The sequence below is a fragment of the Pleurodeles waltl genome, chromosome 3_1, assembly GCF_031143425.1.
Source record: "Pleurodeles waltl isolate 20211129_DDA chromosome 3_1, aPleWal1.hap1.20221129, whole genome shotgun sequence".
Taxonomy (NCBI): domain Eukaryota; kingdom Metazoa; phylum Chordata; class Amphibia; order Caudata; family Salamandridae; genus Pleurodeles; species Pleurodeles waltl.
In genome coordinates, this window is record NC_090440.1 from 1,758,985,710 (window position 1) to 1,759,013,619 (window position 27,910).

At 45.3% G+C, this 27,910-nt stretch overlaps 1 protein-coding gene across 11 annotated transcripts in view; it reads right to left on the reverse strand.

The window, feature by feature from the left end:
* The window catches only part of ADPRH (ADP-ribosylarginine hydrolase), a 108,524-nt gene that overhangs the window by 14,210 nt on the left and 66,404 nt on the right, over positions 1 to 27,910 (reverse strand). For all 11 annotated transcript variants that reach the window (XM_069225719.1, XM_069225721.1, XM_069225723.1 and 8 more), the window contains 2 exons: positions 22,275 to 22,617; positions 11,151 to 11,511 (listed from right to left, as the gene is read on the reverse strand). In XM_069225719.1, the coding sequence (XP_069081820.1) occupies positions 11,151 to 11,511; positions 22,275 to 22,617 (704 nt within the window). The remainder of the gene's footprint in view (positions 1 to 11,150; positions 11,512 to 22,274; positions 22,618 to 27,910) is intronic.

Here is a 27,910-nt window from a genome sequence, read left to right on the forward strand (position 1 = left end):
AAAACTGCAACTCAATCACTCAATATGTTTTAGACAAAGTTGCTAAGACTTATTCGGTTTCCCAAGGAAGCTAGAGACATTTGGCCCTGAAACTTGGCGTGTACCCTCTGATTCTACAAGAGGGTTTCTTAATATTAACACTCGATCTTTGCAAGAGCTGCATGCTCTAGCACCCAAAGTTAAAATCGGGTTCACCGCTGATCCAGCCTCGCCCTCAATGTTGGAGAGGGGAATGGAGGTGATACTACTTAGTTTGTGGGATCTACCTAAACGACCTTTTAGAACAGGCCTGCCCCCCAGAAACTGAAACACGTAACAGTAATGCCCTTACTGAAGAAGCCAACTCTGCATCCAGCCAAACCAGAACATTTCAGGCCTATCTCCATGTTTCCGTTTTTCTTAAAAGTGGTGGAAAAACATGTAAACCAGCAGCTGATGAGGGTTATTGAGGCTAATGACCTTCTGCATTAGACTCAAGAAGTGTTTTGTCCTCAGTACAGTACTGAATCTGCACTGCTGCTAGCTTCTGAGTCTTTTAAATCATTGCTGACGAACGTAAGACTGCAGCATTGACAATGCTAGAATTGAGCGTAGTGTTCAAAACCGTATCCCATGGCCTTCTGGCTGAACATCTATGATCTGAAGGTGTTGCAGACCTTACTCTTAAAAGGCTGATTTGTTTTCTTCAAAATCGTACCTTTCAGATTGTCCAGCAGTCTTGTTCATCTGAGGTCTTTCCCCTACAGCAGGGGGTGCCACAGGGATTAGCAAACCGTATTAAATCTGCATATGTGCCCCCTGGCAGATGTGACTGGACCTCACAGCATTAAAATTGTTTCTTACGCAGATGACACTCAACGTATCATCACCTTTACAAACGATGAGAGAACTTCGGCAGCCAGTTTTCGAACCTGATTTGTCGAACTAGCAGAATAGATGAACCGCAGTTGCTTCAAACTGCATGCTGAGAAAACAGAGGTTCTTTTCTTGGGGAAATAACCTTTAATCTGGTCCACTGCTCAGTGGCCAGATACCTTACGGCCAGTACCGATCCCAAAGCAGAAAGTCAAGAACCTTGGGATCTGGTTTGACAACAATCTCACGTTTGACAGCCAGATATCCAACCTGCAGGAATTTGCTTTGGTGTTCTGAAAATTGTAGGCTTCCTTCCAGAAGCCACTAGGAAGACAGTAACCCAAGCGCTATTAGTTTCTAGATTGGATTACTGCAAAATACTTTATCTGGGCGCCACTGAAGGTAGGCTAAGGATGATCCAAATGGTACAGAATTCTGCAGCACGGCAGCTGCTGAACATCCCTACACGCTCCCCCTTGGGCCCAGCCCCGCCAAACTTAATTGGCTTACAATTAGTAAGAGAGTATCCTTTAAAGTTCTTTGCTTTTGCCATAAGATTCTGAACAACAAAGGCCCTACCTACCTTCATGTCTTGGTTAAACCATACCAACCTCGTAGGTGTCTCAGATCAGCCAAAGCTGGGCTTTCAGGAGTTCCAAGGGGGAAAAGAGCACATCTGGGCAGCTTGTTTGCTCCAGGAACTTAGAATACTCTTCTGCTAGATCTGAGGATAGAAAAATCAGATCTGATTTTTCAAAAAACCTTAAGACCTGGCATTTTAGACAAATTAAGTAGCTCTTCATCACTTGTACTCTGGTGGTTGATCTCCTAGCGTGGGGACACTCCATATGGAGTAACCAGGTGCTTTAGAAATCTCATATTTATTATTATTAGTGAATTTAACAAATTTCATGTGTGCCATACATACACCAAGAATTATCTCTAGTTTTCTAGTGCTAGTTTTTCACCATGGGTTCCATAATACCAAACATAGCCTCCAGTATGCCAGTACCAATACTTTTTCTAATGTGGATATTATTCTACGAACTGCCTTCAGTAAACCAGCACCAGTGTTTTGTCATGGATGTATTGAAAAGTCAAAAAGTAACTTCAGTATGCCAGGTCCAACAGCAAACTTGCAAGCGTAGCACCACATTCTTACTCATGCTCAATTACATTCACACACTCACTCTAATTGTTTCCCATTCACTCTCTTGCGCTCACTCTTTGATATATTCTAACTACCCACAATTACTCACTAGCACTCATTCTTACTCTGTCTCACTCATACTTTCTCACTGACAGTCACTTGCACTTCATTTTACTCTCGCTCATTGTCATTCCCTCTCATAATTCTCTCATGCTGTGCCTCACACATTCCCACTCTCACTCACATGGTTATGTTATGTTGATTTGTGTAGTGCACTAATCACCTGTGAGGGTATCCAGATGCTTGAACAGGTGTGTAGGCAAATGGTCCCTGTGGAGGTATTCGAAGACCTAGACTTTCTGCTTCTTGCAGAACTCCAGAAGTGAAGAGGCAGCGCTGATATGTTGTGAGAGGTAATTCCATGTTTTGGGTGCAATGTAGTACAACTAGCGACCTCCTGCTCTAATTTTGTTAATGTCGGAGGTGTGTGCGAATGAGAGTGAGACTGAGCATAGGTGCCCAGCAGGCTGGTGAAAGTGTATGCGGTTGTTCAGGTACGCTGGCTAAGTGTTGTGCAAGGCTTTGTATGTGTGCATGAGGAGTCTGATTTAGCTGTGTTTGTGAATGGGGAGCCAGTAGAGCTCTCTGAGGTGGGCTGGGATGGGGTTGCAGTAAGGCAGATTGAGTATGAGCCTTGAGGTGGTGTTGTGGATGGTCTGAAGTCTGTGTAGTAGCAGCTTGGAGATTCCGGTATATAGTGCGTATAGCTGAGTCTGCTTGTGATGAGTGATTGCGTGATGATGTGTCTGCGGTTCTGTGGCAGCCACTTGAATATCTATCATAACATATGTATAATGTGGAAGCAGCCAGTGCTCTAAGTGTTGACTTGTGCTGTCATGTTAAGCTTGTCCTCCAGGATAATTCCCAGATTTCTGGTGTGGTCAGTGGGAGTTGGTGTTGGTCCAAGCTCTGCTGGCCACCAGGTGGCATCCCATAGAGAGGTCCTGTTTTCAAAGACCAGTACTTCTGTCTTGTTGGACTTGGGCTTCAAGCAGTTGATTCTCATCCATTCTACTACTATGGTCATGCAATTGGTGAAGATGGCTCCTGTGGTGGTTGCCATATCCATCACGAAGAGGATGAGTTGGATGTTGTCAGCGTAGGAGATAAGGGTGATGCCTTGGGATTGGATGATGTTGGACAGCGGAGTCATGTAGACGCTGAACATGGTAGGGCCAAGAGATGATACCGGGTGGAGGAGTGGAGGGGGGAGTGGCTCCGCAGATCAGGCACATGGTCTCTGATGTGAAAGAGCTGGCAGTTTCACTTTTTCGGTCCTTCCCGTGAGGAAGGAGCAGATCCAATTGAGTGCAGGTCCTTTGATACCGAGCTCATTGAGTCTTCTGATAATTGTGTTGTGGGAGACCATGCTACATGCCGCTGAGAGGTACAGCAGAATGAGAACTGCTGTTTCTCCTCAGTCCAGGATGGCCCAATGTCATCTGTGGCTGTGATGAACAAGTTACTTACTTTCGGTAGCGATTTATCTAGCAGAAATATATTCTGGTTGCAGATTCCTTACCTTAGAATTTCCCCCAGGCGTCAGACTGGATCTGGAGATTTTTCTTTGAGAAGTACACTTGTCAGATGGGATCAAGCAACTCCGCGTTCATCGTAGGTGTTGTGGTCAACGTGATGACAATAGCGGTCGTACTTAAGCACCACCCGGCGCTAGAAATCAGTTCACAAGTCGGGAGGATCGGTGGGTTGGTAAGGAATCTGCGACTAGAATATGTCTCTACCAGATAAATCATTACCAAAGGAAAGTAACTTGTTCATCTGATAGAGACTTCTAGTTGAAGATTCCTTACCTTATAATAGATACCCAAGCAATACCATCCCAATTGGTGGGCTGCGAACCAAGATCATACTAAAAAAAATCCTGCGGGACCAAATGACCAAAGTAGCTGTCTATGCAGACCTCACTGTCTAGAGAGTAATGTTTTGTGAATGTGTGCAGAGATGCCCACGTTGCAGCCTGGCAGATATCCAGGACAGGAACCTCGTGTGCTAACGCTGTGGTAGCAGCAGTTGCTCTGGTTGAGTCAGCATGCAAGCCTTCAGGGGGTTGCTTCTTTGTCAGACCGTAGCACATTTTGAGGCAAAGGAATACCCATAGCTTATGCACCACCTTCCCTTTCTTCGCACCCACATATCCAACAAAGAGTTGATCGGCCACTGCGAAATCTTTAGTACGATTGAGTTAGAACACCAAGGCTCTTTTTGTATCAAGACGGCGGAGTCTCTCCTCTTCAGGAAAGGGATGTAGGTTTGAATAAAAGTAGGCAAGGTGATGAATTTGCCCACATGAAAAGGGGAAACAACCTTAGGAAGGAAGGAGGCCCTTGTACAAAGTACTACTGTGTCAGGGTGGACAGACAAAAATGGTGGCTTGGAAGAAAGAGCTCTAAGTTCACAACTCTGTGAGCAGAGGTAATGACAATAAGAAAAACAGTCTTGATGGTTAAGAGCCACAAGGGACACTTGTCCATTGGCTCAATAGATGAGGTAAGTCAGGACCAGGTTCAAGTCCCATTGGGGCATAATGAACGGGGGGGTCAAAGGAAACAAATGGGTAAGTCCCTTAAGGAACCTTCCAACAATGGGAGATTTGAATAAGGAAGGTTGGTCTGGCAATCTAAGAAAGGCAGAGATAGCCGATAAATAACCTTTAAGGGTAGCCAAAGCAGAGCCCTGCTGGGCCAAAGAAAGGATAAACAAGAGACGCTCAGGGAGAGGTGCAGAAAGGGAGTCAGACTTGTTGGTACAACATGCCACAAATATTTGCCAACAACAGGCGTATACCGTTTTGGTCGAGGGAAACCCAGCTGCCAAGATAAAATCACAGACTTCCGGCAGAAGGTTGAAAGCTATCAACTATTGCCGCTCAATCTCCAGACATGTAGGCGAAGATTGGACAGGTTCGGGTGGAAAACGGTCCCCTGCTGCTTCGACAGAAGATCCTCCCGAAGGGGCAGTCTGATTGGATGTAGCCATTCTCAGTAGATCTGGATACCAGACTCTTCATGCCCAGCCTCAAGCCACAAGGATTACTTGGGCCCGGTCGTTCTTGATCTTCTTCAGAACTCTGGGCAGAAGTGGTACTGGTGAGAAGGCGAAAAGGAGGCCTGAGTTCCACTCGAGACGAAAAGCATTGCAAGTGAATGCCGCTTTGGAAACTCCAATGCGCAAAACAGTTGGCTGCGCGTTCTCTGTGGAGGCAAACAGATCTAACCAAGGCTCTCCCCACTGCTGAAAGAGACCTTGTGTCACCTCTGGATGAAGACCCCATTCGTGACTGACTATGTATCAACGGCTGTGTTTGTCTACTCTGGCAGAGAGCCCGCAAGATGTTGAACCACCAGGATGACGTCCTGATGTTTCGGCCATGTTCAGAGGCGTAGAGCCTCTTGACATAGGGCCCACAACCCCACTCCTCCCTGCTTGTTGCAGTACCACATGGCGGTAGTATTGTCCATGAACAACTGCACCACTGTCCCTTTCAGAGAGGGAAGGAATGATTTCAATGCATGCCTGATCGCCCAGAGCTCTAAAAGAATGATGTGGAGTCCGAGTTCCACCAGAGTCCAGAGAACTCTGATCTCCGCCTCTCCCATGTGGCCGCCCCATCCCAGGAATGACGCATCTGTCACTACTGTGATACCTGGTTTGGGAAGGGAGGAGGATCTGTTGCTGACCCACTCGCTATTCAAAAGCCTCCACTGCAGATCTTTTGCAGTTCCCTCCAAGATCTGGACCATGCTGGAAAGATTACCCTGATGCTGCGACCATTGGAACTTCAGGTCCCGTTGCAGAGCCCGCATATCCATCTGGCATGTGTTACCATCAGGATGCAGGAGGCCATTAGGCCCAGCAGCCTCAGAGTCATTCTCACCGAAATCCAAGATAGAGGTCGAAACATCGGAATCATAGACTGAACAACCTGGATTCGCTTTTCGGGAGGATAGGCCCGAAACTGCAGTGTGTCCAGGTCAGCTCCGATGAAAGGGAGCATCTGAGAAGGAGCCAGGCATGACTTCTGCATGTTTTTAGTGAACCCCAGCGAATGTGGGAGACCACTTTCTGGAACGTGTTCGCCTTTAACAGCCAGTCGTCGAGGTAGGTGAAGACTGAAACCCCTTAACTTGAGAAGATGAGCTGCAACCACCGCCATCAGTTTTGTGAACACCTGAGAGGTGCTTGTAAGGCCAAAGGGGAGCACAGTAAATTGAAAGTGCTCACAACCTACCACAAATCGCAAGTATCGCCTTTGGACAGGCAAGGCGGGTATATGTAAGTAAGCGTCCTACAAGCCCAATGCTACCATCCAGTCTCCTGGGTCCAAGGCAGACTTGACCTGAGCCACAGTGAGCATTTTGAACTTCTCCTTTTTGAGGAAGAGATTGAGGGCCTGAAGGTGTAGGATAAGACGTAGGCCCTTGTCCTTTTCAAGCAACCACAAAGTAGCAGGAACAACAACCACATCCTACCTTTGGCGCAGGAGCCCTCTCTATGGCTCCTTTGGCCAAGAGAGCTGCGACTTCCTCGTGGAGAAGTGGCAGATGATCCTCCGGTAAGCGGCCGTAGGATGGAGGCATGGCCGGAAGGGCAGTCTCGAAGGGGAGGGAGTAGCCCCTTTGGACGACCTGCAAAACCCACCCGTCCGTCGTGATGGATTCCCAGTGGGGAAGGTGACGACGAATCCTGCCTCCAACTTGCCTGAGATGGGGGGGCACTAGGAAGACTTGGAGGCTGCTGCAGGGGCAGGGGTGGACTGAGCAGACCTCTGGTTCCCTGTCCCACGGGTCCGTGGGATTTCGCGTCCACATGCTGGGTCTGGATCAAGTACCCAGAAGGACATCAGTGAGGGCTTAATCAAATGGAAGTAGAGGCTTCGAAGTAGAAGCCACAGGCTAAAGCACCTATGTCAGGAGGTTAGTCCTGACTGCCACAGTGGGAAGCTCAAGTCCAAGGACCTCACCTGCCCTACTGACCACAATGTAGCAAAGATGCTCCCTCCGACCCGAATGTCCCAACGATTTCGAATGGGACAAGGAGGAGTGGTAATGATTCCATGAGCGGTCTTGGGGGGTCATTACAACCTCGGCGGTCTATTTACAAGACCACCGAGGGACCGCCGTGCGGAAGACCGCCAGTAGTGGCGGTTTGCCGCTCGGCGTATTATGACTGTTGGTTGCTCTCCGTCCTTTTTCCGACGGAGAGCCGCCAACAGCCATACTGGCAGGCGGCGGGGAAGTGGAGGTTGCTCCACCTCCACGCCAAAAGAACACCGCCCAGCGAATCACGTCCTGTGATTCGCCATGGCGGTGTTCTGTTGGCGATGTGGTGTCGGCGGAGCAGCCCCCATGGCTCCCGTCCCCTCCCAGAGGATCGACGGAACAGGTAAGTCAATCGTCCGTTAGGGGAGGGGGGTGGGGGAGTGTTGTGTGGGTGCATGGGGGTGTGCGTCTGTGCATGTAGAGGGGGTGTGTGAGTGCGTGTATGCTTGCGGGTGTGTTGCATGTTTTGGGAATGAGTGCGTGTATGTCTGTATGGATGTGTGCGTGTATGTCTGTATATGGGTGTGCGTGTCTGACTGAGTGTGTGGATGTAGGCATGTATGTCGGTGTGTGTGAGTTATGTGATGTTGGGGGTCGGGGTGGGGAGGGGGGCCCTGCCACCTTTGGGTGAGGGAGTCGTGGTGGGGGAGACCCCTATCAGTGCCAGGGAAGGAATTCCCTGGCACTGACAGTGCTTACCGCCATGGATTTCATGGCGGTTCCTACCGCAGGAAATCCACGGCGGTAATCCGGGTCAAAATACCTGCAGCGGTATTGTGACGCCCGCCAGGCTGGAGACCCAGGCCTACAGCCCAGCGGGCGGAACGGAGAAGCGGCGGATGACCATGGCGGTAACCGCCATGGTCATAATACTGAAAAAAAGACCACCAGCCTGTTGGCGGTCTTACCGCCGCTTTACCACCATCCGCCAGTGTTGTAATGACCCCCTCTGAGACCTTCCTCTCGAACAACACCAGGAGCGACACGGAGTCGAGCGCCGGGCCGCCATAAGCTTTAGGGATCCCCCCCAAAAGCCTTTGGCTTCATGGCCCAGCACTTGGAGCATGACTTCAGGTTGTGGTCGTGCTCCAGACACCACAAACAAGCCAAGTGCTGGTCCATCACGGACATCATGTGGTGACAGGCGTCGCAAGGCCTGAAGCCGGTCTTACGAGGCATCCCTCAATGCACCAAAAAGTCCAAAAAGCTGACAAAAAGCCCGAATTCGGTTAAAAAATGACAAGGGTTGCTCTTCTCCGGATCTGCGTGTGGCACGGAAAGAAAACAACTGACGTCAGTGCGCCAGGGTAGCGCTTAAGTATGACCGGAACGTCATCATGGTGACTACGACGCATGACCGATGCAACCTAACAGCGCACAAGGGTACTGCTCTAAGAAAATCTACAGATCCAGTCTGACACCTGGGAGAAATTCTATGGTAAGGAATCTGCAACTTCAACTCTGTTCAGATAAGTGCTGTTTCGGTGCTGCATTTTTTTCTGAATACTGATTAAGTGTTGTCAAATAGGTGTTGTTGTTCAATGTGAGTTATGAGTCGCTTGTTAATAGCTCTATCACTTTTCCTGAGTAGGGGAGCAGGGAGAAAGGACAGAAGTTCCTCAGTTGACTGGGGTTCTCGCACACATAGTTTCTCACTCATACTCAGTTGCTTTCCCTCTCATTTATTCCCACTCATTTTGGCTCATTATTCCCTTTCACAGTTACTGTGAGTTGTTTGTTGATGGTCTTCTCTATCACGTTGGTCGGGTACGGGAGCAGGGAGATGGGACTGAAGCGCTCAGTCAGCTTGGGTTCTCTCACTCAAAGTTTTTCACTCATTCTCAGTTGCACTATCACTTATTCCCACTCAGTTGGTTCATCATTCTCTTCCACAGTTGCACTCATACACTCACAGTCTAACACTCCCTTGCTCATTCTTATTCATTTTCACTCATCCAATCACTCACAGACACTCTTACTCTTCCTCACTTCTAACTCATACCCACTTACTGACACCCAATCTCACTCATTCTCACTCACTACCGGTAAGTGACTGTCACTCAATTTCACTCACACATGCTCACAGATACCGAAACATTACCTCGCACATTCATGCTGTCTTTCACACAAACACTCTAGCAAGCATGCATGCACATAAAATACATTCAAAAATATATTTTTTAACTCATCTCGTCTGCAATCGAAGGCGTCTCGTTCCAGCACCTGGTGCTCCATTTTTTTTATTACACTAATAGGGTATAATAAACTATTATTCTTTATTAGTGTAATTCAAAAATGGGCAGAGAACAAGGAGGGCGGATCCTTGAAGCTGTCCTTTTGTTATTGACACTGATCTTGTCACCTCTCAGGCTCGGGGATGCAAATGCAATGTAATAAGTCACAATAAGCAAGACAGGGGTCACTAAATGACCTCCAGGCTGTCACACTACTGACAGAGCAACCCCGGTGCGTTGTCCTAGAAGCAGGCAGCTGCTATATCTTCAATCTGTCTGTAACGTGATTCTATAACAACAGTTGCATTACTGGTAAGGGGACCTCTGCCGGCTGCTACTGGCATTTCAACTTGTTTGTGCTTTGATGTCACTGCACCTGTTGCACCACTAACGGCAGTGTTCCCGTGCTCGGACCAGACTGCCTTTGGCTCTTTACAGCACGTGCCCTAGTGCCACCAAATGTGCTTCCAGCACAGAGCCCTTGTGCTCCTTGCTGACAGCAGGCTTCTCTTACCCAAGCGCTTACATGCCGCTGAACCTGCTGTGCTAATGTCATATTTTTCTTTGTATACCAGCAGACGAAAGCAGGAAGTTTATATACCCAGTCTCTTGCGTACATGGTGGACGTTCCAGCTTCCATTACTAGAAAGGAGATGGAAATATGCAGAGAAAATGTGGGGTGAAGAACTACACTTTCACTGCACATTTCTTTCACCTCATTTTATTCCACATTTTACTGCCATTTAGTAATCACTGTGGTCATGCGAGAATATGAGGAAAAATGTGAAGGCCGAACATATTTTCTTTATATTTCCCGTGTATACCCACAGTTCTAGCAAGTATAAATGAGGGTGTTAAAGTCAAATAAAGTGCTATGTAATTATAGTATTGCAAATTCATGTTTCTTTAGTCCAGTAATGGAGAGCTCTAAATTTAAGCTTGACAGCGATCTCCAGAACCCGGGTGCATTTCATTTTAGTTTATCATAGTATTCTTTCAATACACACCACAATGAGAGCTGCTGCGAACCGGTACGTTGTTGCAGTGACACTCACCTCTCTAAATCTGCAACTAGTTTAACAGAAGCAATACATGCTAGGTAGCAGGCAGGAATAGAAAGTCATCCAGTGACCTCATCTGCAGGACTTGGCACCACTGCAGGTCTACGTCCAGTCCATATCAGACGAAAGATAATAAGTAATACTTTACCTCCTACATATCTTAGGATTTCTCGCCTCTTCTCTGAAGTTAAAATGATTGCAGCAACAGAGGAAAGAAACTGAACGTATCTCTTTCAGAGCCCCTGTAATAAAGGCCTTAAGCCTCAAATATTGGTTGCTAGGAGGCAGCTGGGATTGGTTGAGGGTCAAATTGAAACAGTCTGTACCAGTTTAGTGCTCCAGTGAGCTCAGCCTGAAGTAGTAGTCATTTGAAATGCCTCCTTTTCGTTTTAGCACAATAATCATATTTGAGTTCTCTTGTTTATGTTGCTGTCGTAGAAGCCTCAGGGTCTAGGGTAAAGGGTCACGAGGAGCAAGTAAAGGGTCACAACTGCGACCTCGGTGACCCATACATGGAGTCCATGAATGAGCTCCAAGGTAAGCGGGGGCATCCACTATCCAAAGTAATGTTACATTACTTTTATATGCCACCTCCAATCAAACAACGTTTCACTAATTCTTTTGGCATGATTAACTGTAAGGAAGTGGCTGTTTGGGGAAGTTGGATCTGTAGGAAGCAAACAGCACAACACACAAATGACTAAGAAATGGACTGTGGTCCTTTGCTTACCAGGATTCCAGATTCTCTGACACAAAGTGGTTGGAGTCTGTGATATACTTCTTAGCCACGGGCAGTACATCCATCAACCCCTTGCCCCATTCTTGAGGGGGTTTGCCATTTACAGCATAGCTGGTGAACAGTGCAGAGGCCAGGGATCCCAAGTAGCCAGTAGGGTGGTGATGAGTCATACGTCCACTTTCTATGCTCACTTGGATCAGGAGGTCCTGCTGCTCGGGCCGTGGGAATCGCAGACCAATGCACATAGCTCTCATTGCTGCCCCACACCCTCCTTCATGGCTGTTAAATGGAATCTTCCAGCCCTCTGGGACATCTGGCTTCAAGCGCAGAGCATTGCTTTCACATGTGGAACCTGGTACCAAAATATAATGACAGGGGTCATACATCAAGATTTTATTTTACAGTGTATGGTTGTGCCGCTCGAAACAACTACCCAATCCCACACTGCCTGAATCATAATTTATATTTATGAAGAACATTCAAAGAATCATTCATATGTAAGCACTGTCATAGATCCCTCCTTCTGTAATCCAGTTTTTGCGTCCACAATAATGAAGTTATAAATATTTATTGCTAAGCAGCCATATTAATAAAACAGTTCTGGGAGCACACCCTTGGCTCGTGACCATTTCAGAACTTCTGAGGTGGTTTAGAGCTATGTAAGGGCCCTAGAAGCTTTTGCTGCTCTTTTTGTTAGAGGCACTGCACGGATGCAAAATTAGAGCCAGAGACATTTTGAGTGGAGGTGGTTCTATGCAACCGTTATTAGCACAATGGCCTTTGGGGACACACTGAAAGGTCTATGATGATGGGTGCTGTCAAAGCATTAAAAATATGTGAACTGTCGTTCAACTATTTTGAAACGATCTTCCATTTTATACCTTATAAAAGTAGTTCCTGTTAAAATGAGTGTTTAAATAGAAAGCTTGTCGGCAAGAAAACTTGCAAGTTCTACTCGTCCTTGCAAACTGAGATAATATAGGTGCTGGGTGTGGGTTGGGTTGTGCTCACTTGAGAGAAAGGTTTCCAGTCTTTGATTAAGGAATGGAAAGGGGGCGCAGAAAGGCTGCCTTGTCTAAGGAAATTACGATTGGGGCCTTGAAACTTGAAATGTACGAAAATTAATTTGTTGTAAGTGATGGATGTTATGCCAAGACATTCAGTTACGGAACTAGTACTTAAAATGTGTTGAAAGTAGGAGTGAAGTATCGTTTGAACTTCTTGAGGCTGACCCTTATCTATCACCTTACTGGTTGTTTTCCAATCTGTTCATTAGTGAGAAACGTGTAACTTACTATTCCATGATCACAGACTGTAAAGAATGCAGGGAGGCCTTGGGTCTGCCACAAGCAACAGAATTCCTGCCAAGACGCATAACTGCTGAAACTGTTGCTTTGAAGCTCCTAATAAAGTGACCTTGCAGATGCTAGTACTATGTATTTCAGTGTGGGATTTCATCTATATAAAGCACAACACCACCCAACTCATGCGGAACTCTTGGCAGTCGTGTACTGAGAGTTCATGCTGCAGCTGGGCAAATACATTTTGCCTTCTATTTTGCGTACCACGTCCGTGTTTTAACTGTTTATTTTTTTTCAGATAAATTGTGCTTTCACATGATGGTGCCATGACTTGAATACACTGACTGGAATTCTAGTCACTGAGAGCCGCTGTAGAGGGCTTCGGGGATTCCAGATGTCTTGGAAGTGCACCAGCTTAACTGGACTAGTTTCCAGCAGCCCAGACAAAGGTATTCCCCAGGATCAACCCAAGGCACAAGATTCCATCAGCTGTTTCCAAAGAAGAGCTGATTACACCATGTAGTCACATGCTGTCATCATCAGTGAAGGAAGACACCAGGACAGGGTCCCTGGTGTATAAAGGGGAACTTGGTTCCCCTTTGATTGTTGTAGGTTTAAACTGACTTCATAAAGAAGATGGAAGGCTAGAGTCTCCCCGTCTGATGTGGGTTGCTATCATATTGCAATGGGTTCTCTTTGTGAAATGTTTTATATGTTTAAGTGTTGTAACAAAAACATGAGATTTGATAAAACTCTACTACCACCAGAGCCTGACATGCCAGCATGGTATGTGGTCAAAAAGAAGGGTTACCATATGACTATGTTTTTAGACAATTTGGTTTACATCACACACAAAGACCCACAAAGACAATGGTCAAATGGGGGTCATTTGGGGAAAGTAGAATAGATTATTTAGAAGATTGTTTGAGAGAATGTGATAAGAAAGGGAAGAAGGTGAAGTTATTATAGTGGGAAGCACTTCATGCATGGAAGGAATATGCAAAGGGGAGACAGTGGAGGGAGTCAATGGACACTTTTGGAAAGTAAGGAAATATGAAAGGGAATATGATGGAAGAGGTAAATGACGCAGCCTATCGAGAGCAGGAATTGTCAGTAGAAAGATATTTTGTGCAAAAAGGACATGAGACTAAGGTGGTCATTCTGACCCTGGCGGTCTTTGACCGCCAGGGCGGAGGACCGCGGGAGCACCGCCGACAGGCCGGCGGTGCTCCAATGGGGATTCCGACCGCGGCGGTAAAGCCGCGGTCGGACCGGCACCACTGGCGGGGTCCCGCCAGTGTACCGCCGCCCCATTGAATCCTCCGCGGCGGCGCAGCTTGCTGCACCGCCGCGGGGATTCCGACCCCCCCTACCGCCATCCAGATCCCGGCGGTCGGACCGCCGAGATCCGGATGGCGGTAGGGGGGGTCGCGGGGCCCCTGGGGGCCCCTGCAGTGCCCATGCCACTGGCATGGGCATTGCAGGGGCCCCCGTAAGAGGGCCCCTACATGTATTTCACTGTCTGCTGCGCAGACAGTGAAATACGCGACGGGTGCAACTGCACCCGTCGCACAGCTCCCACTCCGCCGGCTCGATTCCGAGCCGGCTTCATCGTGGAAGCCTCTTTCCCGCTGGGCTGGCTGGCGGTCTGAAGGCGACCGCCCGCCAGCCCAGCGGGAAAGTCAGAATTACCGCCGCGGTCTTTCGACCGCGGAACGGTAACCTGACGGCGGGACTTTGGCGGGCGGCCTCCGCCGCCCGCCAAGGTCAGAATGAGGGCCTAAGTCAGTAGTGCCTCCAGTAGAAAGCACAGGTAGGGGCGAATTACTGGAACAGGCATTACTGCACTGTTCACCTACATCACACCCATGCAGGATTTAAACCAGTACATTTGCTGTAACAGCAAGAACAGTTAGCAGAGGGACAGGGAAAATGATATATTAATCGGAATGCAGAAGGTGAAGTCAAGCTGAAATATATCTCCGATACGCGAAATGAATGTGAATTAGGATTAATGTTCAGATCAGCTATGCAATTATTATTGTTTCACGGAGGGTCCTTAGGGGTATATTGACAGTTTTGTATTGAAAGGAGAATTTGATACTCTTACACATTAATTTAGGTGTGACACTGATGCACAACATAAATGATTGTTATTGGCTAGCAGTACTAAGAAAACTGCACCACAGATCTTGTAAATGTACTGAATTTCTTAGCTGCCAGGCGGGCACCTTTTCTCGAAAGGGTGGAGACAATTTGACATAGAGCGCATAAAATAAATTTTGGTTGTGACACCTAAGCATACTGAAACAGTTATGCACACTTTCAGGAATGGCTGATTACTACTGCCACAGGAATACAATTTTTTCACTATGTGCGAAGCCATTATTGACCCTTATCCACAAAACACACCTGAGTAACTGCCTTGGACAAGTGGACTTCCTTGTCATCTGGCAAGCTCTCTGCTAACCTCTTGCTTTGAGGCTGCATATTTACTCTAAAGACTTCCACCTTTGTCCATGAGTGCGCCAGGTGTGCTTCTGTGGTGCTCATCCAGCAGCAGGGTGATTATGCAAATATTTCTCTGTGACACTTAGTGCTGGTCACACTACTACCTCATGTTGAAGGTGAACAGCAACACTTTGACAGTAATGACTGCCCTCACAAAATGGAGATGCAGATGAAGGGCAGATAGGTATGCAGGATACACTATTTTGATGATGCTAAAGGGGGATTATGTTATGAATAGATGTACTCATGTTCGTGCATGTAAAGCACTGGAATGATTGTAACAATGTGCACCAAGAGCATATTTATATTTCTCAATTCATCAACAAGGTAAAAGACTTGGACTGGCATATAACCTGCAGGTCCAGCATACTAATAAACATTATGTTGTTTCCATTGCAGGGTTAATGTAACTGGGTTGTGTTGAAGAAATACTTTTTATAGTTCTTTACTTCACTTGACTGTGAATTGACATGCTATGCATTTTATTTTCCCTAACATCTTCTATAGTAAAAAAGAAAAGAACAACAAATGGGGTATTTAAGAGACAGAAATGTACAACAGCCAGTTTAGCTAGCTTTCCATTTTATCAGATCACAATTTCTTGAAAATGCCAAGAGTATGCTTCCTAATTCTGAGTACATGTAAAAAAAAAAGAAAACGTTTCATGCTTCAGCTTTACAAAATTAAATGTAACATTTTATTATTTCCATTTATACCTGTCACTAAATTGTGTTTTAATTAGATGTAATTGTGATATGATCTGTGACATGACTGAGGGAAGGTCTGATACCAGCAGGGTGGTGGTTGGAGCAATGGCTGCCAGAAGGGTGGTGCCAGTATTGGGAGCGCGGCATATACATTTAGTAGCTAAGTTACACAATGCGAACCCACGGAACTTGGCATTGGTCCCAGCTTCCCCTTTTTGACAGGGTGCTTGATCCTGAGCAATTGTTTGATTCCACTTTCCCTCTTCTTTCATTTTTATACATATATGAGGACGTAGGTGCATGACCCGGGCTTGTTATAACAAACTATTATGTTTGTCATGTATAATGGTAACACAGTCCAGAGAGTTCACTTCACCACTGACTGCCATCTTGGTTCACTATCTGCCATTGTTGTCAGGGTGGGGGAAAAGAACAAATGTTTAGGGATCAATGTTATAAATAGAGTGCTTCTTAGTGCACTGATGGAATGGGATGTACTGAAGTGAAACGGTTCTGCACGTTAATGGAATACACTTTTGCGTTTTGGGGAGACTTTATCACATGCTTCTACTTTTGCTGCGATTATATCTTTAGGGAGAAAGGTGCTTCTAAAATTAGGTGGTTCAGGATAACCTAGTTACTTTCTTTTTTTTAACTCCAAAAATTTGTAATAGTTTACTGTTTTGTGAATCTAACTGGCTTATCAAATAACAGAAAATAATAATGGCATTATTTTTAAAATAATTGAAGAATATGATTGTGCAAGCGTTTTACCATCTCCAGAGGGAGAAAGTCACAAAATGTAAGTAGATATAATATCTCATTCACTAAAGTCAACAGTACAATTTTGCCAACAGCATCCTTATCAGCACATAAATAATATGTGTTGCGATTTACTTTCTCTACTGGGAAACTTGCAAGTACAGTCTTAATATTACCTGCAGAAAAGACTAAAGATGAAGTAACGATTACAATGAGTAATGATTTGATGTTGAGGGTTAATCAGTGGGAGCAAACAATAGGCAAAGCGATTATTACACTGTATATAATGTTAACTTTTGCAACTTATAGTCAAGTTAATGTTTTGTTATGGCACATGAAAGATTTTGTTAGAAAGGAAAACCATTTTATTTCATCCATTCAACCTCTGCACTGCGGGACAGAGTATACATATTGAGATACTTTTTATTTTGGTGAGGGAAATTCAACTTTTACCTGGTTTCTAGGTACCTACAGAATAAATGACTGTAGATATAACATTGGGAAGTATATGAGAAATACAGAAGAATGCTACTAAGGAGGAACAAAGATAATGGTCTGTGACTGGCACATATTTGAATGGATGAAACAGGAACATGGTATATGTTGCCAGATAGGTATCTTTAGCCAATGACAGTAACATCGCACGGATTGGCACTCATTGGAAGGGATTATTTAGTGAACATGTTTTGAGTTAACAAAAACATTTGAAAACTATGCATTAGAGGTATGTCAGAGTTGTATTGTGTGTAAAGTTCTAGGGGTGAGCCACAGATTCCACTGTGCACATCAACTACAGCATGTAAGTGCGGTGGAAAGGAAGAATGACGCGTTCAAAGAATTAAAATTGCAAAATATGAGCTAAATCATAAAGATGAATGGGCGACTTGCTGATTGAAAAACTAAATTGTGTCCCACGGAGTAGTTGCTGACAGACCAATGACAGCTGCCATGTCAAACAAACTGAGAGATTTTTTCTTTCCATGACTAGGGTGGTCATTCCGACCTCGGCGGTCTTTTTTCAAGACCGCCGAGGCCGGGGGAGACAGAATACCGCCATTGCCGGCGGTATTCATGCCTCCCTATTCCGACCTTTCCGCTGGGCCAGCGGACGGTAACAGCATTACCGTCCGCTGGCCCAGCGGAAATGGCACATCAACATTGCCGCCGGCTCATAATCGAGCCGGCGGCAATGTTGATGTGCAGCGGGTGCAGTAGCACCCATCGCGCATTTCACTGCCCGAAATTCGGGCAGTGAAATGCGCGACGGGGCTACGCCTGGGTGCCCCTGCACTGCCCATGCTAAGTGCTTGGGCAGTGCAGGGGCCCCGTGCGTCCCCTTACCGCCAGCCTTTCCATGGCGGTGTCTACCGCCATGGAAAGGCTGGCGGTCGGGGACTCATAATCCCCAGGGCAGCGGTGCTTGCACCGCTGCCCTGGGGATTATGCCCGCCAGGCGGAAACCTGGCGGGAAAATGGAGGGGCCGGCGGTATGGCCGTGGCTTTTGCACCACGGTCATACTTGCTGGCGGGACACCGCCCGCCTGTTGGCGGTGTTTCCGCCAGCAATCCGCCGGCCGCCAGGGTCAGAATGACCCCCTAAATGTCTTGCATCTGTTAACCAGCAGGTGAAGGTGGCCTTGCCAGAGCCTTTGCAAGGTAGCAGGTACTGCTTCCACAGACCCAACTGTCTCCAGTCAGGTGGAAGGTACAACATTAAGGGGGTCATTCTGACCCTGGCGGTAAAATCCGCCAGGGCCAACGACCGCGGGAGCACCGCCAACAGGCTGGCGGTGCTCCCATGGGCATTCTGACCGCGGCGGTACAGCCGCGGTCAGAAACGGAAAACCGGCGGTGTACCGCCGGTTTCCCGCTGCCCTGGGGAATCCTCCATGGCGGCGCAGCTTGTTGCGCCGCCATGGGGATTCCGACCTCCATACCGCCATCCTGTTCCTGGCGGTTTTGGCCGCCAGGAACAGAATGGCGGTATGGGGTGTCGTGGGGCCCCTGGGGACCCCTGCCAATGGCATGGGCACTGCAGGGGCCCCCGTAACAGGGCCCCACACAGATTTTCAGTGTCTGCCATGCAGACACTGAAAATCGCGACGGGTGCAACTGCACCCGTCGCACACCTTCCACTCCGCCGGCTCCATTCGGAGCCGGCATCCTCATGGAAGGGTGTTTCCCGCTGGGCTGGCGGGCGGCCTTCTGGCGGTCACCCGCCAGCCCAGCGGGAAACCCAGAATACCCGCAGCGGTCTTTTGACCGCGCAGCGGTATTCTGGCGGTCCCAGCCAGGCCGGCGGCTTCCGCCGCCGGCCGGGGTCAGAATGACCCCCTAAGTCCTGTTGGCAACATGAACTGCTGTCAAAATGCACCAACAACAGGAATCAGATTTCTGTGCATCACCTGAAGGGGGCGCTGCAGCAAAACCACAGAGGAAGTATTTTACCAACACCCACAACCCCTGAGTGGCAAGACAGCACCAGACAGCTTGACATGACAAAGGACTTTGAGAAACAACTAAAAAACCTGGACATAATTTTTGGGCTGACACCAGGAGTAGGACAAGCAGCCGGAGGAAGTGCAGCTCCAATTCAGTCAATACCAGAACTAAAATTATAATCTTACAATGGACAGTTACATACCTGGACTACACTTACTGCTGAAGAAATTATGATAGTTGAATTTGAGGAAGATGACAAACGGACACTGGCCACACGTTTGAATATTGATGAAATAACAGACAACAGAGTAAAAGCTGCTAAAAAGTCCACCTTGGTGGTTTAACTAATGTTGCGGTAATTCCAGGAGTTACTCCTCAAACCACTAGCTGATAAGTTCTGGAACCTTTGTAAGCCACTGTGATGGTGAAGGAAATGTACTCTTTTGTCGACATCTTCAATTTACTTATCAGCATTCTATGCAATGTATATAGCAGAAAATAACACTGAGGGAAGGAAAATTTGTCAATGGTATTGATAGAAGAAACAAAGAAGATTACCTGTGACTCAAGAAATGCATTAATATATTATGAAGTCCATGTTTACGAGCACAATGATTTTGTACTAGTATTGCATGAAACAGAGTTTTATACATGACTGAAACAATTTGGGGAGAGCTTCCTTCAGCCACTGAGCACAAACTGTTTTTCCTTCCGTATATTGTTAACAGTAGAGGACTAATAATACACTGCAATGAAAGTGAGAAGGCTTAGCTGAGGCTTGTAAAACTATCTACGACTATTGCAATGACAATGCAAGATGCTGCCATAGAAGAACTGGGCAGAATACAAATTGACTACCTCATAGAATTTATGGTTGAACAAGGGTTTAAAGGGCGGGCTTGTCAAAGCATAAAAAATACAGTTGTTCAATCATTTTGAAATGATCTTCCATTTTATATCTTATAGAAGCTGTTCTTGTTTAAAATGTTTCTTTAAATGGAAACCTTGCCAGCAAGAAAACTTGTGAGTTCCACTCATCCTTGCAAACTGATATAATGCAGATGCTGGATGTGGGTTGGGTTGTTCTCACTCAAGAGAAAGGTTTTCAGTCTTTGACTAAAGAATGAAGAGGGGGAATGGAAAGGCTGCCTTGTCTTGTCTGAGGAAAGTATGATTGGGGCCTTGAAACTTGAAAAGTAAGAAAATAAATTAGTTGTAAGCAATGGATGTGTTGTCAAGACATTCGATTGAAGAACTAGTGCTTAAAATGTGGTGAAAGTAGTAGTGAAGTGTTGTTTTAACTTCTTGAGACTGACCGTTATCAATCAGTTTACTGGTTGTTTTCCAATCTGTTTGTTAGGCAGAAACTTGTAATTTTCTATCCCATGATCACTGACTATAAAGATTGCTGGGAGGCCTTGGTCTGCTACAAGCAAAAGAATTAATGCAAAGACCCATAACTGTTTCAATTACTGCTTTAAAGCTCCTGATAAAGTGACCTTGCAGATGCCAATACCATGTATTTCAATGTGTTTTAATTTACACAAAGCACAGCACTACCCCAGTGTGGTGGAACTCTTGACAGTCGGGTACTGTGGGTTCACGCTACAGCTGAGAAAATAAATTTTGCCTTCTAATGTGCATACCACGTCCTGGTGTTGACTGTTTATTTTCTTTCAAGTAAATTGTGCTTTCACAGTACGGTGCGCATTCACTGCATCTCAGAGCCCTGTTCAGGGAGGGAGGAACAACCAAGGCTCCAGTAAGCCCACCCACCCAATCTCTTAGATTTGTTTGCGACATTTTTTCGGGCCACCTAACTGGGGAATGCCCCTTTGCATACGTTATGCCTGGCGCAGACATAAGGTAGTACAAAGGGGTTACAAAGTTGCGCAATGCATGCATTGTGTCACTTTGTAAATTTGATGTGACGATTTGGGCCTCTTGGGCCATATTAGCATAAAGCAATAATGCTAATGTGGCCCAAGAAGGAGCTACGGGCTCTTAAATCTGTCCATTGTTTTTAAAAATGAACTCAGAACCATTCAAGCCCTCATCCCCACCCTTGTGACAATACCATTAGTGAATAAAGAAGACTGCTGTCATGTGAACCATGTATGCGGTGCAGATTCGTATAGGGAAAGTAACATTATAATCTCATAAAACAAACACAATAGGGTTTTGTAGAGCTGATATTCTTGGAGCCAAGAGAAAAAGGTGCTATTGCCAACCACACGCCATGCACAGCCAGGGTAGTGGTGAGCAAATGCTCTTTAAGCTTTATAAAGAAAAACCTATCTTGGATCTGCAATTCAGCCCCTAAAGAGGATTGTGTTTGAAAACCAACAAGCACAATTTTCTTGCTTGTAAGCAGGAAAATGAGTCTGACTGTGTTTCATTTGCACTTTTTTTTGTTAGCAGTAAAAACAGAACTCTCTTGTAGCTGAACGCTCTTGATTATAAAAGTGTTAATCTTATGCAAAATATGTATGACTCTCTTCCATATGCTGAAAGTACATTGAGTGACATATTATAAATTAAGTCACTGAAGTAGTAGAAATTTATTTCACATATTCACTGCATCTCATGATAATTTTCCATTATGTTCTCTATGACTGGCTGACCTTCATGTCTCTGATGGACTGCAGGTGGACACGGCCAACATGGCAGACTTTGATGCATGAGGCTTTTTAAAGATTTTGAGGTTTTCTCTCTAACCTGTCAGATTTGTTGTACACTTGCATATAATGAATCTCAATTTCAAAAGCTAATAGCAATTCTGAAAATCTGGCCTAGATGCATCCTTCATGGTCCTGTTGTGGGTGGACATTTGTTGTCTACATGAAACAGAATAAGGGGACTTATGGATTCAGCCAACAGGGCTACCTTTCCATCCAAACGGAATTCCCTGACCTACGGCAAATGTTGAAGGCCCAAACGTTTATCAATTCATCGTCTTGCATAACAAAAAGCCTCTGCAGTCAATAACTTAACCTCTGGACAACTTGTTTTTCTCAGCGACTCTCCACTGTTGGGTGACATAGAAGAGGCAAGTCACCGGTAATTTGGCACTGACACTGTGGTCGAGGTATCTGTTCCCTGGCACAGAAGATGGAAAACCATATTGAGAACTCTGTCGAAGAGAGGCTAACTTGAGACGTGATTTACAGCACTTCAATAGATTTCATAGAATGGCCCACCGCTTTGTGTAGCTGCTGTAAATGTACTTACCTGTTCCTGTCCTCCAAACTACTCTCCTCACCAGACAAGGGGAACTACAGTTTCTCCAGCAGAAGCAAATACATGCCACAGAATAGGTCTTTCACATATCATTGGCTTCAGAGGTGGAGCAGAGAAGAGTACAGTAGTAATTGATGAAAAAGTCATATTACCAGGAGCTCTGCCATCCATGTCCTCCATACAGTCTTGGTATTTCTTTGCAATGAGAGAATAGAGCTTGGGTATCTTGAAGTCCTTCCCTGCTTCAACCAGTGCCTCAGCAGTCGCCAAGTGCATGACTGTATCATCGCTAACTTTCCAACTTTTCACATCAATGCTCTCCAGCCCACCCAGATTAGCCAGTTCTGTATGGATCTTCATGCCACTTCTGCAGAACTCCCAACTGCCATTTTTGTAGCCCAAAGCATCACCAGCTCCACTGAGCACCATAGCTGCCACATACCGGTCAGTTAGTTCTGAAGACATGCCTAGAGAATTAAAGATTCTTTGGAAAATCTGCAAAGAAGAGAACATTTCACAATGATTAGTAATTCAGAAGATTTATAACTTCAAACTGCCTACACAGACATATTGGTGGGAGGAATACAATTAGATGTTATAATTCATTTACAAAATCCACAAGTGGCCATAATTTTGATATGTCTAAGTGGTACACATATTAGTCTTGCCAATATTGGTTAATCAAATTACATTATCTTATCCCATATATTGAAAACATTCACATTACAATTCTCCTCTTAAAGACTTTACACATCTTTCTCAGATTCTAAAGTTATAAAGACTATTGTAGAGTTCATGTGTTCCCTACCCACCAGGTTCTACATGTTGTTTTCTCAGATAGAGGGCTCGGCCTCCACAAACTGACTCTTGTACGTTGCTGTGCAGGCCTACCACATGGGAGGTGGAGTGAAAGTTGAGTCAGATGGAGTGTAGAACAATTATTCTCTCTTTTCCGTTTATTTTGTGCTGGCAATTTCCAATACAGGAACAAATGTTTAGCAAAATTGATAAGACTAACCATATAGCAAAACAATGCATAAAATTCTGATAACTCATTACAGAGATTAAATATATTTAAATGTTATTCGCTATGGAAACCTTCATCCTCTAGCACATGGATTAATAAACACCATTTATTAGATGTATTTCTTTTCCACTTTTCCCCTATCTGGGGTTGAGAATCTATAAAATGTAGCAACTGACTAACTCCTGACGTCAGTGATCATAATTGGGAGCAACCAATCCAAGCTTTCTTTCAAGAGCAGTAAACTGCTAGGGAAATACAGCTGAATCTTCTCACATCGTCATTATTAAATTTGAGCTGGACACGACATTGGCAAATACAGCCAAACAATAGGCATCAATGGGCATATGATGAATATGTGAAATAAATCTGGAGTCTCATCTTCTACACATAAGCTGTTTGTTGAAGGTGGCAGGTAGTAATTTAGTGCTGGAGTGAATAGTTAGTGATTTTCCATAATTCTTTTACATAGTAACACCACTGCATTTCACATTATCCATCTGAATAGAACGTGACATAGCTGATTTACCACCCAAACTGTCTTAAAGGAATAAATCAAGCTAGAGGACAAGCAAGGGAACTTAATTTTCCATGATCTATCTACACAGGTGGTGACACCACTCCATTTCCCATCATCCATCTGCACAGAAAGTGACAGCACTGATTTACCACCAAAACTCAGTTTAAAGCAGGAGGGCGATCCAAGAAGACATCATTACCCATCATCCATCCGCACAGGAAGTGACACTACTGCATTCCTTATCACCTACCTGAACAGAAAGTGACATCAAAACATCACTGAAAGGTACGGTTTGAAGCCGTCAAGACAGGTTTGTACTATGTCATGTTTGTTTTCCGTGGTGAATAATAGGAAATCTATCTCCGTTGGGTTGAGCTTCAGGTACATGCTGGACAACCAGGTCTGAATGAAATCAGGTCCGTTTGAGGGGCTGAATGTCTCATGCACAGACTTTCAAGTAGAGTTGTGTATCATAATACTGGTGAATCTTGATGCTGTTATCTGTGGGTAGAGCAGCAAGCTGTAAAGTTTCAAAATGAAATTAGACAGTATGGAATCCAAATGGACTCCACAGGTGACGGGAATTGTTTGTGTCCTGGAGCTGCCCTTGTGAATAAACTTGTGTTGACTGGAAATTTAGTGGAGGATATTTATGATGAATCCTATTCAAGACGCCAGGGTGTATATGAGGGTGTGATGTCCAACTATATTGAAGGTAGATAAAAGGTGCAGCAATAGCAGGAAGCAGCAGTCATCTTCATCTGTGGTGAAGAAAGCATAGTCGTAGGTTTCTAAGGTAGCAGTCTCCATGCTGGAGCGTGAGCTGAAGCCAGAATAGTAGTTTTGCAGGAGGTGATTATCACTGATGCTGTATTAAAGTTGAACACAAACTATGTTTTCAATGATCTTGGCAATGAATGGTATGGTGGAAAGGTAGTTGATGGGTTGGTAGGATATAGTGTACTTTCTTTAGGAGTCTGGAGCATAGAAAGCTTTGGTGAAGGACAATTGTAAGTCATCATCTTCATAAGTAGTAGCTTTTGTGGAAGTTAAGTTTATCTGCAATATCTGGGACAGATAGGACTTTGAGGACTGGCCTCTGCAGGATTCTACAGAAAGGGGTGGGTGTAAGAAGTGTATTAGTGTTTGTGTCATTGATGTGCAGTTGGATATTCTGTATAATTTCAATGAAGGAGAGGTTGATGCAGAGCTTCATTGTCTTAAAGAGTATTGTGCTGTTGGCAACTTCATTGATGGTGCTGGGATCGTATTTTGCTTTGGCTAATGTGATGCGCTATCTGCGTGTTGAGCAGAGGAACTTCAGTATCAAGAGGTCCCCAGGAGTTATTTTTTTCTTCTATTTTCTTTCCTGTCTGCGGATGGATAGTTTATGGTCAGGAAGTTCTTTAGAGCAACAAGAAGCAGAAGGCTTTGGCTTGCACTTGTTTGTTGTAATTGGGGCGTGCTTGTTCACATACCCTTCCAAAGAAGTGGTGAAGTTATTTAGAAAGGTCTCCGTTTCATGTGTGGAATTGACAGTCTGAGAGATGGGTTCAATCAGTAGGCTGTCAAGGAGATGTTTTTGAAGGATCTTAAGAGGTGGTGATATCTTCTGGGTTGACCTTGCTTTGTTGGTAGGACCTTGATGAGGAAGCTAGAAGGCAAAGTGACGGTTCCAGTCCATGGGTAGGGGTAGATTGCACTAGATGACGGTGATGTTGAGAAGACAAGGAAAAAGGTGTTGCCTTTTGAGTGTGTTGGTTTTGTGACAATTTGTACCATGCTAAGTGTATCCATGAGGTTAAAGAGGGTGTCTGAGGTATTTTTTGGGCTTGTGTTGTCTGGGATGTTGAAGTCACCCAAGAGGGTGGTATGGGTATGTTGGATGAACGAGATGATGAGGAGTTCTTAGAATTATTCTATGAAGTCCTTGTTCTGCCCACAAGGCTTGTAGATGAGACGGGAGGTGGTGGTCTAAGTTGCAGAGTGCAAAATGGCATGAAAGCAGCTCTACAGAATTGAGCGTTAGTTACTTGCCTAGGGTTCAGGACCACAATATATAGATGGCAGTAAGGCCTTCTCCCTTCTTGTGTGCACAATCCAAACGATAGGCCTCTAATGAAAGGGATGTCTAAGATATAAGACGGTGAGGCTGTGAACTATGTTTCTGTGATGAAGAGGGCATCAAGCTTGTGAAAGGTGGATGAGAACTGCAATGTCTGGTGCATGGAGTACTGCAGAGTGAGATAACAATGATTTTGAATATGTGTCCAGTAGTTTGTGGGTGTGTGGTAGTAGGATGTGTACAAGTTTGGGTCTACGTGCTGTGCAACTGCTACATGGTTGTCTGGGATATCTGCATCTGACTTTGATTGTAGGATTCGGCAGTATGGGGTGATGGAAATGATTATCTTACCTTGCAAGTTTTACTGCAATAGGAGTTCTGGCCCAAAGTCCTTCCTGTTCCCAACAGGCCCAAGCAAGGCCCTTGTCTGCATCTACACTTAGCTCAGGATGGCCTGAAGAGTTGAGTGGTTTAGGAAGAAGGCAGGACGCAATGTAATTTTCTGTGTGAATGGATGACTAGAAATGCATCTGTGTCACTTGCCGTGCAGACGGATGATGGGAAATGAAGTTTCCTTGCTTGGCTTCGTCTTTTAAATACACTTTTGGCAGGAAGGGAACCAGTGATGTCACTTCCTTTGTAGCCGGATGATGGGAAATCCAGTGTGCAGTGTACTGTGTGCATATATTAACCCAAATTTTACATCACCTGGAACCATGGCTTTAGTTTCCAAATCTGTCCTTGTGCCACATACAAGTATATGGCTTACAATACATTACTCTCACTTTAGGATCAAAAAGCCCACCTAGTTTGACTATGTTTCTACCTACTGCACCTTCATAGCTTTTAATAAATCTCTACCTCAGCCTTTGCCCTGACAACTACATTTGATAAAGAGTAGAGGGTTGATTGGGGTGTGGAAGTGTGTGCGTGGCGGTGGTAGTAACAATACCCTATCTATTGTATCCTTTTTCATGCAGTCATCAGCTCTGTCTTTCCTCTTGCACTATGATAACATCATAGAGGATAGCTAAAAAGATAATGCAGATACCGACCATACACCAAGACCACCGGACTTACCTGAAGTGCCAAATGTCCTGCCTACTATAACCTTGTAGAACATGCTTAGAGGGACATTTAGAGCCTGGTGGACAGTCAGTATATCTGGCAAGGGGAATAAGTCACGGCCACTGCCGCTCAGGCATAGGATCATCCGCTGTATTTAGAGATCCCCCCCTGCTTTGCCAGGACATCAGTGCTTTGAGGGCAGCTATCACCGCAGTAACCCTTCCAGAGCACTGCAGGCTTGCTGAGTGAATACGGTTTTTAAAGCACCCAGATGGCTTGACATACAGGGTGTTTTCTTCAGGCGGGTGTGGGCCACTCTACATTTTACTTGTAAGTGAGTGATGGTAGCACTCCCTTCAATACAGTGGGATGAACATGACTATACCTTGGCAGCCCCTTTGCAAATGGAATGTCTGGTCAGAGGTCTACCCAACGGGCCAGCTCATGCTCTACTGGTGTAAACATGGATGTTTCTCCCAATCTAAACAGAGCAGGGGAATGTCAAGATTGGTGGGGACTGAACTAACAGAGTTATGGTGATGCTACGCCAACTTCAAAATTAGGCCCTTAGTTTCCACTTATGCCTTAGTTCTTGGTGCCTTCAAATTGCCATGATGTGGTAAGTAATGCTAAAGAAAACACCAAACATTATCTGATAAACAGCATTATTTAGAGAGTAGGCTGAATGTAGTTTAGAGAAACAGGGCTACAACCCCTCCACCTTTGTATATAAAAAATATAGCTTTACATTTACCAAAACACAAACATATACGTACGAGCTCACACACACACACTTTTCAAGCACCAAATAAATGAAAGGAAGAAGGCAGGCATTACATATTATCTTTCATTGCAACTAAGACCTTTTTATTTCAAATTTGTTTTTTCTGCCTAAGGACCTCTTTTTTGGGCAGTCTCTAATCTCACCAATCTGCCCTTTGTCAAAATTACTATTCCCCCCCATGTACTTTGAGACAATTTGGCCTCTATTTTCTATGAGATCAAGAACGGTAATCAATGTATTGCCCTGCATCTGGCTTCATCCTGTCCCACGCAGTACGACTATAAGCCTTAGCCTTTTTTTGTTAATCCTCTCACAGCTCTCCCAATG